Source organism: Antedon mediterranea, chromosome 9 (assembly GCF_964355755.1).
Source record: "Antedon mediterranea chromosome 9, ecAntMedi1.1, whole genome shotgun sequence".
Lineage (NCBI taxonomy): Eukaryota > Metazoa > Echinodermata > Crinoidea > Comatulida > Antedonidae > Antedon > Antedon mediterranea.
In genome coordinates, this window is record NC_092678.1 from 22,278,032 (window position 1) to 22,293,715 (window position 15,684).

General features: G+C 32.3%; 1 protein-coding gene across 1 annotated transcript; it reads left to right on the top strand.

The window, feature by feature from the left end:
* The first annotated feature begins 1,671 nt into the window (after positions 1–1,671).
* LOC140059097 (dual serine/threonine and tyrosine protein kinase-like) lies at positions 1,672–15,329 on the top strand. Its single transcript, XM_072104939.1, has 10 exons — positions 1,672–1,885; positions 3,693–4,922; positions 6,909–7,141; positions 9,106–9,189; positions 9,285–9,407; positions 9,549–9,732; positions 10,423–10,579; positions 11,548–11,794; positions 12,767–13,016; positions 13,168–15,329. Exons 1-10 carry the CDS (start codon positions 1,762–1,764, stop codon positions 13,347–13,349), a joined length of 2,814 nt encoding a protein of 937 aa, XP_071961040.1. The 5' UTR covers positions 1,672–1,761; the 3' UTR covers positions 13,350–15,329.
* Positions 15,330–15,684: the final 355 nt, after the last annotated feature.

Here is a 15,684-nt window from a genome sequence, read left to right on the forward strand (position 1 = left end):
ACTTCAATGGTGTTATTCGACTCCGTACTTATTTAAATGTGATGCTTATTCGACTGATGTATTTATTTGACTTCAATGGTGCTTATTCGACTCCGTATTTATTTAAATGTGATGCTTATTCGATCGACTGTGTGTTTATTCGACCTCACTGGTGCTTATTCGACTCCGTACTTATTTAAGATGCTTATTCGACCTCACTGGTGCTTATATTCGACTCCGTACTTATTTAACTGTGATGCTTATTCGATCGACTGTGTGTTTATTCGACCTCACTGGTGCTTATTCGACTCCGTACTTATTTAAGATGCTTATTCGACCTCACTGGTGCTTATTCGACTCCGTACTTATTTAAGATGCTTATTCGACCTCACTGGTGCTTATTCGACTCCGTACTTATTTAAGATGCTTATTCGACCTCACTGGTGCTTATTCGACTCCGTACTTATTTAAGATGCTTATTCGACCTCACTGGTGCTTATATTCGACTCCGTACTTATTTAACTGTGATGCTTATTCGATCGACTGTGTGTTTATTCGACTTCAGTGTAGTGGGCCTTATTCAATGTGTACGGCAACTGTGTTGTAATATTCGACTGATGTTGGGTGATACTTATATTGCGGTACCTATTCAAAATGTGACGCTGTTGTAACTCGAATGCGGTTGTTACATCTAACTGCGACAGAGGTGTTAGTCTTATTCGACGGACGGAGGTGCTTATATTTTACTGCGATTGGTTACCTTATCTTAAACGAGGAAAGGGTAGTAAATATAATCACAAGTTTAAAAAAAAAAAATTTAATTTTAACATTAAAATGTGAGCTGAGAGAAAGAGAGAAATCTGTGCTGGTGGCACACCTCGACAGCAATCAGACTTCAAGTTTCTTCGTAGTTTATCATTGCTTTTATTTGTATACATTCCTTTATGTGTAGGTTGTTCTCAATTATGTTTGCAACCTAATTAAAATATTACTGTTTTTTTTTATTATTAATAATATTTGACATTTGAAGTGAAAGGTATTTTTATTCAGATGCAACCGTCATTTCTAATATTCCATGCACTTTATAAAGTGTACGGTAATTTACAAATCGAATGTTATAGGTAGAAATAACATTTTCAAAATACTTCGAAGATTTTTACAAAATGAAAAAAAAAATCTAAATAAATAAACCATGGCAAAGTGCAGTTATAAAGTATTCTGTAAGTATTAATAAAAAGTAAACATTTTAATTAGTTTCAAAATAAAATGGCAACAACATGATACAGTTACAAAATATGACGTCATACGTAGGCATTATGATGATGACGTCATTTTGGGCTCTCATTACGAGTCTTCAGAGACAAATTATCTGTCAAACAATATCGAAGATTTAACATTGGAATAAATGAGTTAAAGATCCAGCAAAATTCCTTCACGTTCGCGTTTTTCTAACACCCACCACCACCTCAGGTAGGATCGAGGGAAAATAAAATGCCTGTGAATTAATATTATGTTTGATGTATTTTGTTATACGTTTCATTCATTTGTTTAATCATCATGCTTACTATAACAGCCATGCTTAGGGAAAATGAATTCAGTTTGCTTAGAATTATCATTGTGTTTTTCTTTTAATTATAATTTTTTTCTATGCAAATTAGATATTATTATCTCTGATGTTTAAAAAAAACATAAGTACCCCCTCTATAAATAAAAAATATGTTCCTTAGCCTTCTGATTCAGTCGTTATGTGGTAGTTGCGAATAGAGAAGTAAACATTGCAAGATGGCGGTAAACTTGCCGTCAGAATTTAGAAAGTTTGCCAAGTTAACAGAACAATTACATCAAATTTTATGTAATTCAAAACTTTCTTTAGCTGAACTTCAAAGCAGTGATCATTTTACTGAAGGTATGTTTTAAACCGTTATTATTTTCTTGTCGTTCTAGGCAGAAGACAGTGAATGTTGTCATCACGCACTCAACAAGAACTGACCCTGATGTTTGAGTCATCACATAGTGCGCTTGAACTTTGTGGGCTGGCCTAGGAAACAATGAATCCTTCAATAAATTCATGTTTACATTAATGTAAACATTAATCTAGCCCAGTTATATACTAATTTATATGGTAACTTTTTAGGACATTGTGCCTCCGTTTCCCTGTTTTGTTTGTTAGAGATCAGTCAGTGATGAGTGAGGCTAAATAAAAATGTAATGTTTTTTTTAAATGCCATTAAATCATTCATAGAGGTATAAATAAATTTATAAATAGATTTTATACCTCCATGATTTAATCCTAGCTGGTTTAGACCATTATTTGATCATATTGATAATAATAATAATAACAATGATGTAATTCATCGATATCGGTAATAATAATTCACAATCACGTATATATAGACTAGACCTAGGCCTACTGCTGCATAAATAATCAATAAGGATTGTATATCATCATTTTCTATTTTTAGCCTAATTATTTTTCCTTAATATCATTAACTTGGTCCTTGTATTTTTAGAGATGATTTTTAGAGGATCAAACAAATCACTGAATTATTTAATGAACAGAAATCTATATAATATTTGTTACTATGTGAAAAAAACATTAAAATATTTACTAAAATATAAAAACTGAAATATCACAATAATTTACAGTTTTAGATTCTTAGAACTGGACAAACATTCATTGTTTTGTAACAGTATGATGATAAAAAAAACACTACAGTACCAATACCAAAAGTATTGTCCAATCATAATTAAACCGAAAGTATCTTGCAATCGAATCAAATGTCTTATATTATCTGTGACTTTCATAACTAAGTATAGGTAGAATAACCTTGTATTGTATTGTAATATAAATAGGGAAATGTGACTATTATAATTGTTTACCTTATTTTTATCCCTAATAATAGCATTTTGATATTAATTATTATGTCTTCATTATATCTTGAGTACTATTTCTATGCAGTAGTATTTAACATTTGTTTCTTTAATAAAAAATAGGTTGATACTCAAATAATAGCACATTATACAACTTATTTTCCTTTTTTCTAAATTAAAAATAGTATTAAAATTGTAGCAGATAATATTCAGGTGTCAGAGGTTAACCCATTTTTTACCAATTTAAATTTCTTAGGTATATTTATTTTATAATAACTTTATTGCTATTAAAACTTACTGATGTTATTGTTAATCTCATCTAAACTACAAAAATAGGAGTTTACATGAAACACACAAATCTGACTTAAAATACACAGCAGGCCATCCAGTAAATGTGCCTGTATTGATCATTTTCTTAATTTATGGAGAAAGTCAACTGCATTATCATTTCTATATTGTATGAATTGACCTGATATGACCTTTCCCTTGAACGATGCCTATTGTGTGTACACTCTAATCTTGCCATTCTTTTATTTTATTAATAAATAATACTGCAATGGACCTTCAATTCATTGTGCTTACTCCCAATTAAAATACAATTGTATATTCTGTTAAATTATGTAAATATTAAGATTATTATGCAGAATTTAAAATATAATTATTAATAAGTAGAGTTGTTACAGTAGGACACCCCTATAAGTGGACATTTCCAAGAAAGGCGTGATTATGTTATGTATGGCCAACCTCTATTTAAGGGACGCTTTGTTGGGTCCTGAAAGTGTCCACTGTAAATAGTATAATTTGATTACCATATTTTTACATTGATCTTGCTATATTTACAGATCAGTTGTCGGCGCTTCGTTTGTCTACGGAAGATGAACAAGCCGTCCATGACATAATTGATAAACATCCATGTATTGTCGTCTTCGGTCAGACATGTGCCACAAAGGCCGCAATTGTAAACACTCTATTCGAAAAGAAAATTCTACCATTAGTCGAAGAACAACCCGACTACAGTTGGCGTATGATACGTTTTAAGTACGGTAAACAAACGTCTCTAAGTCTGACGCTACCGAACAGTTTCGAAGTGTTGAATGAAAACGAAGCGTTTGACACAGAGTGGACAGTTATACCGAAAGAAGAGGTCGAACTAAAGGGGGCGCTTCGGCATGACCCGTACGTGGCAAGTGCAATAGTTGATATAACGTTGAACAGTTCTCTTCTGATTGGAGGAAATCAAGTGATCGTCGCACCACACTTGGTACCTAATCTGGACATAACACAAGTTTATGATAAATGCCAAGAGGGAATTTTACCGATTGTTTTTTATGGAATAAATGATGAACTATTACCGCATGCAGATCTAAGTGACCTCCTTGACCTCCGAGCTTGCCTGCTAGATATTCCTGTATTGTTTATTAAAACTAAGAAACACAACGTCACAACAAACGGAGTAGTAAATATAAATCCCGGCGTCACAAACTCTAACCATTATCTTGGATCGCAATCGGCTCCCACTACGCCTGTAGACACTTCTCCTCGTCCTACGAATCGAACCGGAAGAGTCCGATCACCTTTTTTTAAACCGAAAGAAAAAAAATCGCAAACAACTCCTCGCATTTACACAACGTCTCAAAATGGACTCGGCCTTTCACAACAACTTCATAACATTGGTTTCTTACGAACGACTTCCACGCTCCAAAGTCGGCTCCGGACTAATATTAATAATTCCGCAACCAGTAGATTACTGGATGATTTGAAAAACACTGGTGGTATAATTATGTTTGTGAAAAATACGCTTCAGTTGTATCTTATAAAATCTACGACGGCTATGCAGAACATGCATATGCAGTCAATGAACATGTTTATTACGACGGCGTTTGATATGGCGCGGGAAATTCAAATCACGCCAAAGCGGATTGATTACGCACGCCAACAAGAGGAAGAGTTGTATAAAAAATTGTTAGAGATTGCGAGCCAGAAACAAGAAGAAATTAAACATTTAATATCGGAGACAATTTCAAAAATGAAGGAAAGTTTGTTAGTTGAGGCCGAGTGTTACCAATTTGTAGGTAAGATCTGTTTTCCTTTCCCCCCTTTGGTTTAAATTACCATCTACAGTATCTACCAAAGCTACCAGTAGCTAATTCCTAATATTTTTTATTAATTATTAATTATTATGATAATATTATGTTACTATCACTATGGGTGTGTATAAAATGCTCTCATTACTCTATCATTATAAATACTACTAACTAACTACTCGTAACATTTTTTCTCAACTTTCTATCATCTAAAAGTCGTAGTTAGTCATGCCTCGGGTCACATTCTATGGTCACCGTACAGGTAGGCTACTACATTACTACTTCTATGAATGGATGACTAGCCGGTGACAATAACGCTAGTTGGTCATAGTCATACCCAGTACCGTTTTGATTTTACGATCATTCGGGAAACCACCTCAAGACATTATATGACAAACTTATATAATATTATGGTATAACAATGTATTGATACAGGTACAAAGTACATTAAAATATTGCAACACATGTACTTTCTATGAACCGTATGTAAACAAGGGGTACAGTAGATACAGCATTCCTAGAAAAATGTTCTACAGTATTAAGCCTCTGATAGCAAACGTTTTATTACTTATCATAAAAGAATCAGTAATTTTCAAACCAAATGCAATTGTACAGTAAAGGTAGGGACCTTGTCACAATTATGCTGCTACTACTACTGCAGTTACTGCAGTAACTCCACTTACTGTAATAAGATCTTAGTTAATTTTAAGGTGGTCACTGACTACAAAATGTACTGCAGTAATTTCAGTATAATATTTTTATATATTTAGTCCCAATAGGCTTGTACTATATCTTGATTTATATTAAAAATGTTTAATCTTTAAGAATATCTTTCTCTTGGCAAATATTTACAGTACAGTAGCTGTGCTACAAAGAACAATATACATTAGGAAATCACAATTTGTAAACATCCTAAGCTTTGGTTTGAATACACTGAAATCAGATCAAGGTTATTATAATACAGTAGCTGTTGCAGGTTCTTGTTTAACTACATGAGGAATTACTGTAGTTGTAGGAGTAGTGAGGCTAGATTTTAGAATTTTGATAGAAACTGGACCCCTGTTATTGGGCTACCCCAATTTTTTATTTATTTTTCAAAAATTTCATACAAATCCAACAGCGAGTAATTCACCAATTACAGGATGGATAAACTGTATTTAATAATTTATCTTGCTTATAAACTAAGTCTCAATTGAGGCTTAGGGAGTGAAGTTGAAAGAGTTGTCAGTTACAACCCTGGCACTAGGTCAGGATTGAACCCTGGACCTTGGGACTGGAAGGCAAGCATGTTAACCACTACGAAGGGTGTATTATACAGTGTTATGACTGATTTGTCATTTCTTACTAGTAGTAGACTATGATTATCAGTAGGCTGTCTACTGTGTGTGTAGTCTTTATTCCTTATGGGTTTACTACACTTCCTGTGTCTTACTCAACTTGACTCACCACACTCACATACTCAACTTAAGTAACAGAAAAGTTGAGTTTTATAACCTTTGAGCTATTGTTGTTGTAACCAACTGAAAATATACCAATTTAAATTTTTTTTATTGTGTTAGTGCAGACATTTCGTTTCAGTAATGTGAGTTAATTTAACAACTGCTTGGTTTCAGTATTATAGTTTAGTTTGTGCAAAGCTCTGTCTACACTATCAAACTTGTGACAACAAAAATGTGATGTTTGAACATGATGATGTAATATAATACAATAATAATAATATTATTTTCAATACTACAATAGTAATCCAATAGTAGGAATGCAATACATTTATATTATTTTTGTATTGTTAATAAGAAAGATTTACGATTCTTGATATTATTTTACTTTAGTATTATATATTTTATAGTTTTTTTTATTGCATTATTAGCTGTTGTACTGTACTTGTTTTTTCTTGCTTACTTAACAGATGTATGTCATGATGGTTGTAGCCCATATTCTCCAAACAATATCAATATTTAAAATTTATTTTTAAAGGCATACAAATTCCGAAGAAAGGCGAGGTGCGAAATCCTAAAGAAATTAAGCGTTGTCAACAGCAGATCCAGGAGTTGGTGTTGAATCGCGTCAATGCCGCGGTCGTTGAGAAACTCATTGGTTCCGTTGACTACTTACGTGAAAGCTTCGTAGGAACGCTCACCAGATGTCTGGAGAACCTAGAGCAAGCTGATAGCGAACGCGAGTCATCTGCAAGTATGGCGTTAAGACAGGTTTGTGTGTTTGTGTTTTTTTTACGAAAGACTATCCCCATTCCTTGTCAAATTTTGTTTTTTCTCGTTTAGTCAATGGGCCTTGTTTGGTTCCTTGTTGTATTTTGGCACCCCAAATATTTAATAAGTGAATGTTTTTTGAGGTTTTTTATTTATGTATGTTTTATTAATTCATTGTACGATAGCTAATTTTAATAGGATTGTTTCTATTTTTATAGCAATTTTAACTAATTTTTATATATTTGTAATGCAATTCATTTCAGTCCTTGACTGTCGTTTTGTAATATATTTTTAATACTGTATACCCAATAAATAAAAAAAATAAAAATAAATATAATAATATACCCCTTAAATTTTGATCGTTGGTGACACTCCCTCCTGACGTTATATACATAGTATTGAAGACAAGACTACTGTTTAAATAGTTATAGTAGGCCTTCTGTACAGTAGGTAGACAAACTAGTAAATATTTGTTAAGCATCAAAAACCACTCTTCGGGATTATTAACATTAAGCATACAAGGTTGGGGCTAGCAAGAAACATAACAAAAGAAAAACCCAGATCCCACTGAAGGTCTCAAGGTTCACTATAATAAATGATATTGTTATAGATTACGCTATACATACAGTACACTACGTAGCTGGTGTAGGTACTGTATGGTAGCCTTACATCAAAATTAATAACAACTTATAAGAAATTAAACAAAAACATGCAAATAACTTTCCCATCTGTTCTATCATTTATTTGCATGTTTTTAGAATTACTATACTACTATTGTACAAGATTTAATAGTTTTCCATAATATATAAATACCAAATTCTATTTTAAGTATAAAATGCTGTTTAGATGGCAACTTTATAATTATATTATCCTAGATTCCAAATTAAAAACGAAAGAAGTTGCTTACTGTATTTGATTTCAATATTGCCTTATATTAAGAAAGAGAAAATTATTATGATATGAATAATGATAATCTATTGTCATAATATAAATAATAATAACAATGATATAAAGGCGTTGTATTGCTTACCACAGGAAACCTAATCACTTCCTAGTATGACCCTACTTAAACGGTATTAAAGATGGCTGCCTTATTTACTATTGTTATCAAACCTGTCGCGTATTTCTTATTGTTTGATTTGAAATACTTAAATTCATTTTTTAGTTGTTTTCTCAAACTGTAAACGTAAATTGTACTTTGACTCTGTATATTTGAGAGAAATCGTGGCAATAGGACTCGAACCCATGACCTCCAGATTACAATGCAATATTTTGAAGTACAAAGTTTTGATCAGCACAACAGTAAATAATGATTCTTCCCATTCAGAAATCTCTGGTAGCATTTTGTGGTTTAGCAAAAGGAAATCTTGTAAAATAGAATATTCATTGAAAGCAGGAAATTGGGTAGACTTGGGATTACACTTACAATGTTGGTAACACAAATAAACAGTGGGGTTAAATTCTAATGAAACTTTTCACACTCATCATGCTGTGGTCTTAGGGAGGTGGGATGTTTATTAAAATTTAAAATAGAACAAAACAAGACATGTGTACTATCCCCGAAACCTCGACTGAGAAATACCGGAATGGTGTCCGGCAGGGGATAGTTTATTACCATTAGTTAAGGTCCTATGTAAAGCACCTAGAGGGGTCAGTGATCCATTAGGCGCTATATAAATACTGTTTATTATTATTATTATTACTAACTCCAAATAATTTAAGATTTTTTTAAATGGTCTGAAAAACAATAACATTGAATTCTCAACGTGTGTTCTGTATCTTTGATTTGATTATTTAACCTTGTTTTATTTCTTCCGGAAAGTAGATCAATTTCTGCCTACTGAAAAACTTGTGATTTGATCAATTGGAGGCTAAGGACACCAACATCTATTTGTGGGAATTCATGCCAGAATTTAAGTTTTAAATATGTGTCGTTTAACATGTAATGTAATTTGTTTCGGTAGATTCTAAATGCTGCTTATCAAGTAGAAGTGACCGCCAGGACAAGTTCCTCGTTCATAAGGGTCATCTGGGAACGAATGAAAGAGGTACTTGACAAGTTTACTAACAAAGTCTAAATTCAGTTTCACATCCATTTCTACACATTCCTGCAGTAAATTTTTGTTTATACTTTACATTTTAGATTGTTAAAACGATGCCATGGAAAAACCCACCAAAGGTTGACGCAGATTGGCGAAAGAAGGTTGCCTTGGAGATGATAAGCAGCCTTAGCGAATCAAAACTCGCCAAAAGCATGACATCACAAGTAAGTTAATTTTAAAATAAACTGTTTGTAATTTTAAAATGATTTGAAATCAAAATATTGCATGATGTTTATTATTCACAAGACATTGACCTCATAGAGGGCGGTATACCATTTAAACTTGATGTCATTTTTGCACTCTAGTTTAGAAGTCGTTTACAACATTCGCACGATGCGTTCTCTGCATCTCTGAAGCAGCTGGAATTAAGACATTCTGGACGACTGGAGAAAAAAGAGGAACAGCGGATGAAAGTACGCAAAGTACACGCCCCCAAACTTGCCCGACTTGCCCTGGACAGTACATCATTGCGTGACACTGTGCTATTCGGTAAATAAATTTATTTCTACTGTATAGATAATGGTGGTTTCGTTTTTAATGTTTTCTGTAAAACAAACATATACTCTCTCTGCGTATGTTGGGCCAACTCATATTCAATATACCTATCTTAGTTGCTTATGCTTCCTTTTAAAGATGTATTGTCCCCCTGAAAAATAATTTTTTAACATTTTTTTTTTTTTAATATGCCATTTTAATGTCACATAATAGTTATTGACTTCGACCAAAAATTGGATCGAAACAAAAATTATTTACCTGAAAAAACTGTAATTTAAAGCAAAACATGGTCAAATTGGCTGCCAGCAAATGGATTTTTGGTTGAATTTAACCATTTATTTATTATTTTTTCCCGTTTTTTTTTCTGCGGAAGTGATTTACTTTATTAAAACTACAAAATAACCTATTCAAAGTCTGATTTAATTAATCTACATTTTTTCATGTTTTTGGGGGACAATATATCTTTAATATTATTGCTTTCACTGTATTTCAAAACCAACAAATGTAATTTGGAATCTTTATGATGTGAAAAATATTGATAATTATGCATAATTTATGAGTTTGTTTAATTATTCAATTATTACATTGTACAGATGTTTCATAGATTTTCCTTGTAGATAGAACTATATATTAATATTGTATTCATGAGATTCCTTTTAATTAATTTTACCGCATTGTTGGCAGGTGTCCCACAACTCGGTCGTGAAATTGGACGGGGTCAGTACGGGGTGGTGTATTCGTGTGAATCGTGGGGTGGCTACTCGCCGTGTGCTGTCAAGTCCGTTGTACCTCCTGACGACAAGCATTGGAATGATCTGGCTCTGGAGTTTCATTATACAAGGTAGCCTATTGGTTGTATTTTGCAGGATAAATCTATTGTTTGAAGGTTTGCATGGTGAAATCAATATGTTGATATAAAGTTTGTGGTACACCACGTATACTGAAAAGAACTGTTGAGTTCCTCTCTAGATCTAGTTGTGTTTCTCTCTAGATGTAGTTGTGTTTCTCTCTAGATCTAGTTGTGTTTCTCTCTAGATCTAGTTGTGTTTCTCTCTAGATCTAGTTGTGTTTCTCTCTAGATCTAGTTGTGTTTCTCTCTAGATCTAGTTGAGTTTCTCTCTAGATCTAGTTGAGTTTCTCTCTAGATCTAGTTGAGTTTCTCTCTAGATCTAGTTGTGTTTCTCTCTAGATCTAGTTGTGTTTCTCTCTAGATCTAGTTGTGTTTCTCTCTAGATCTAGTTGTGTTTCTCTCTAGATCTAGTTGTGTTTCTCTCTAGATCTAGTTGTGTTTCTCTCTAGATCTAGTTGTGTTTCTCTCTAGATCTAGTTGTGTTTCTCTCTAGATCTAGTTGTGTTTCTCTCTAGATCTAGTTGTGTTTCTCTCTAGATCTAGTTGTGTTTCTCTCTAGATCTAGTTGTGTTTCTCTCTAGATCTAGTTGTGTTTCTCTCTAGATCTAGTTGAGTTTCTCTCTAGATCTAGTTGAGTTTCTCTCTAGATCTAGTTGAGTTTCTCTCTAGATCTAGTTGTGTTTCTCTCTAGATCTAGTTGAGTTTCTCTCTAGATCTAGTTGAGTTTCTCTCTAGATCTAGTTGAGTTTCTCTCTAGATCTAGTTGAGTTTCTCTCTAGATCTAGTTGTGTTTCTCTCTAGATCTAGTTGTGTTTCTCTCTAGATCTAGTTGTGTTTCTCTCTAGATCTAGTTGTGTTTCTCTCTAGATCTAGTTGTGTTTGACATCTAAGTAAGATAATTGTTTTATTATTATCATCTTTGAACCAAGAATAAATTCATTCAATTACCGTTATTATAGGTCTATACCAGAGCATGACCGTGTCGTGGCTCTGAGAGGTTCAGTTGTGGATCACAACTATGGTGGTGGATACTCCCCAGCAGTACTTCTCCTAATGGACCGCATGCAACGTGATCTACATGCTGCCATCAAAGGAAACCTAGACTTCCCCAGCAGGCTACAAGTGGCTTGTGATGTTGTGGAAGGCTTACGATATCTACACAGTCTAGGCTTAGTACATAGAGATGTTAAGCTGAAAAATGTTCTAGTAAGTTCACACAGTTTTATGTATCGCAGACTACAAAGCATTGGAGCGTAACAAGCATCGCCTTATGCTTACTAACCAATCAATGTTGTGATGATAGTAGTGACTATACCAAATTGCGATGCCAATTACTTTATATATTCTTACACCCTCTGCTATATTTATGTATCAATATAAACATAATCTATTACCTGAATCATTTAATAACTTATTTAGTACATCTGCCTCATTCCATAATTACTCAACTGGAAACAGGTCAAACTACTGTCCACAACTAAAACGCACCAAAGTCGGACAGCAATGTATTTCCTACCAAGGAACACATATTTGGAATTAACAGATTATATAAAACAATCACCCATTTTAAGTTTGTTTAAACAAAGATTAAAGCAACATTATAACAATAGAAATATTTAAGTTAAGTAAATCACATTATGTTATTTTGGTTTGTTCTTTTTTGTTTGTATAAATGTTTGATCTTTTTTGTTAGGGTTTATAATGATTGCAATTTTTATTCTGTTTTATATAAATTCTTTGTTACCGGGTTGTTAAATGTTTAACCTTGTTAATGTTATTTTGCCACCAGCACTATCAGGAGAGTCTTTTATAGCGATTTTTTTGCTTTTTGACAATCCGCCAGGATAGTGTCCTGCGTTTTTTCTCTGCTTGTTGTTGTTCTATGTAATTTTTGCTTTTTGTATTTTTTATTTTTTTTTTTATTTTTCTGGATAATAAATGAATATGAATATGAATAGGGTTACATGTTTAAAGCACTTGTGCTTATTTTGTATCCCATTCCATTATCTTATTTGTATTGTATTTGTCTATGTTTTTATATTGATTATGGAATAAAAATGTTGATGATTGAAAAAAAGAAAATTGAAAATTAGTAGAACTGTGTAGTGCATTAAAAATGTCCATTCTATCATATTTAATTATTATTTTTCTTTCCCTTCTTTTCTAATAAACTTTTAGCTTGATAAAAAGAATCGCGGAAAAATCACAGATCTCGGATTCTGTAAACCAGAAGCAATGATGAGCGGAAGTATAGTCGGCACGCCCATCCATATGGCACCGGAGCTTTTCTCTGGGAAATACGATAACAGCGTGGACGTGTATGCTTTTGGTATTCTACTGTGGTACGTGTGTGCGGGACATGTGAAGTTGCCTATTGCATTTGAGCAGTGCCATAATAAAGACCATTTATGGAGTTCGGTTAAAAAAGGTAAAAAGTAAAGCAACATATTTAAATACACAAACTACCCCTCCCTCCCTCCCCCATCCCCCTCTTTTATTACAGTATTATTGTACATTATCACAACATAATATGTTATTGTACAATAACTTATTTTATTTCTAATTTCGTTTTTTACTAGGAGTTCGTCCAGAGAAACTACCTGTGTTTGGTGACAAATCTTGGTCTTTAATGTCATCGTGTTGGGCCGGAGAAAAGGACAAGCGCCCTCTATTGGGCGAGGTGCAAGACAGACTAATAGTGATCCATAATCACGCTGTTGAAATCGAAAATACAACTACTAAAAGAAATGACACAATGTAATAGAAACATATGTTAAGCCAGTGAGAGGTCAGGGTTCAAATTGACTGATTCACATGGTTAACAATTGACAGGTCAGGAGTCAAATTGACAGAACTAAGCAAATAATTTGTTGATGTTATTTATGTTGTGTAATTAGTTTTTAAAACTGTTTTTTGTCAGTACAATTTATTTTTTATTTATGTATTATTGTAAATAACTTGATTTATAAAACTAACAAATCAGTCCGTTCTTACTTTAGGTGCTTAATTTTGGGAACAATGTCCGCAAATAAACAAGAAATGTCAGTTTCCTAGTAACTATCTTCAGTAGTTTTCAGTAGATGCAACTCTGATAATATGATAATGACCAAAAAAAGACAAGTTTTTAAAGGCAACTCCAGTAACAATGTAAAATCAGTAAATACATACGTCTAAGAAGGTTTACAATACAAGCAAAAATTACAAATTGTTCTGCCATGCTATATTTTCATTCAGTACTGTATGCTTTTTTCACATGTTAGTTGGACAAAAGTCTTCCTATAATTCGTGCAAACTTTGGTAAATATTTTTCTGTAAAAACCTTTTTTTTTTTGTTATTTGCTATATATGTCACTAAAATCAATATTAGAAAAATGGATTTTGTACTCCTGGGTGGTACATTACTATGAGGGACTTGATACAGTAAAAATGAAGGACAGACAGACAAACAAGTAGAATGGTCACAGAAAAGGAATGTGCAATGTAATCAGAGAGAAAGGCATTTGTATATAAAAATAATATATGCTATTGTAATTATTAATTGTAAGAAAAAACAAAGAAATCTGTTTAAAAATTAAGAAAGAAAAAAGATTTTTAGAAAAACTATAAGAAATGTTAGATGTGTGTTTAAATGTTCAAACATAATTTAATTAACTTTAATAATTGTAATCAATAACAAAATATTATATTATGGGAAATCAATATATTGTGATACTTTTAATGACATTTCATATTTTTGCGAAGTTTTTACAAACATCAATGCAATGGACCGTGACCAATGATTTTTTTTCTTTCTCTACTTTATATTTATTCAAATATAAAGCATATTTATTGATATTTATATTTTTGCTTTTAGATACCTCAAAGGTACAATGTTAAAAAATAATTTAAGAAATTTGAGATATTAAGTGTCGAGATCTTAACTCACATTTGTCACTGATCTACTAGACGATAATATAAGAACTGGTTTATAGAGAGAGGTTGTCAATAAAATGGTAATTTAAAAGCTCTAAAGTGAGTGAAATACCTAGAAAATGCAGAGAGAGGGGCGCTAATTAATATTTTGCCCAATATTGAAGATACAGATTAGTAATAAGTTTTTGAGATGTCTCCAATATATCGATTTACTTGGATTTGTTGGTATATACTGTATCTATTTACAAGAAAAATTCAGCACTATCAGTTAAAACTTGAATTAAAACATACAAATATTATTGTTCAATTCAGAAATAAAGAACAAATGTAGTACAGTCCCAATTCATGTAGCCTATTGTAGCTACAATAATATTAGTGACGTGTGTTAATATTAGATAAATGTGTATGTTAAGAGAATATCATTTAAATTCATTTATAGAATGTATTCTTCAACTCAAACTTAAATTGCATATTAATAACTGCATTTTAAATGTTTATGTAACATATTTTTGTAAAGAAAAGATGAAACTATTTTTTGTATTCCTTATTCATTGTTGAAGATGTTGCAGTAAAGCTATATTACTGGTAGCTGAAATCGCTGACAAATATAACATACAGCTAAAGTATTGTATACGATTTGTTTTGTCTGATTTAAGGTAAGCTAGGTTGACACTGCTGTTAATTATGTAGCAATATACTATGTTGTTATTACTGCAGTATTTAGAGAAGAATACTGCATCCCTAACACATCCAGAAATGCAGTAGAAGCCGCTGGGAAGCTTTCTTGAGAAACGAATACAAGGTAATATTTTGTTTACACTACAGCAAACCCGTTGTTGCTGTGATGTGTCCCCTTAAAGGCCCATTTACACTAGGACGATAACGATGGACAATAAATATATATAAACATGCATTTTTTTTACATAAAACAAAATAAATTAGAAAGGTTTTCGTTCTAGAACTATAGGGTAATCATTTATGTTGTCTTTGATAAAAATAATACTTTTAAAATTCCAGTCATGATAAATAAAAACAATAAAATCGTTGTATTGTCACGATATTATTGCTCTTACTAATCATGACGTCATTTGATTGGACGTGTGAAAATATCATTTTCATCAAAGGAAGCATAGAAGGTTATTCTATAGTTCGAAAAGTGTTTATATTTCTTTTGTTTTATGTAT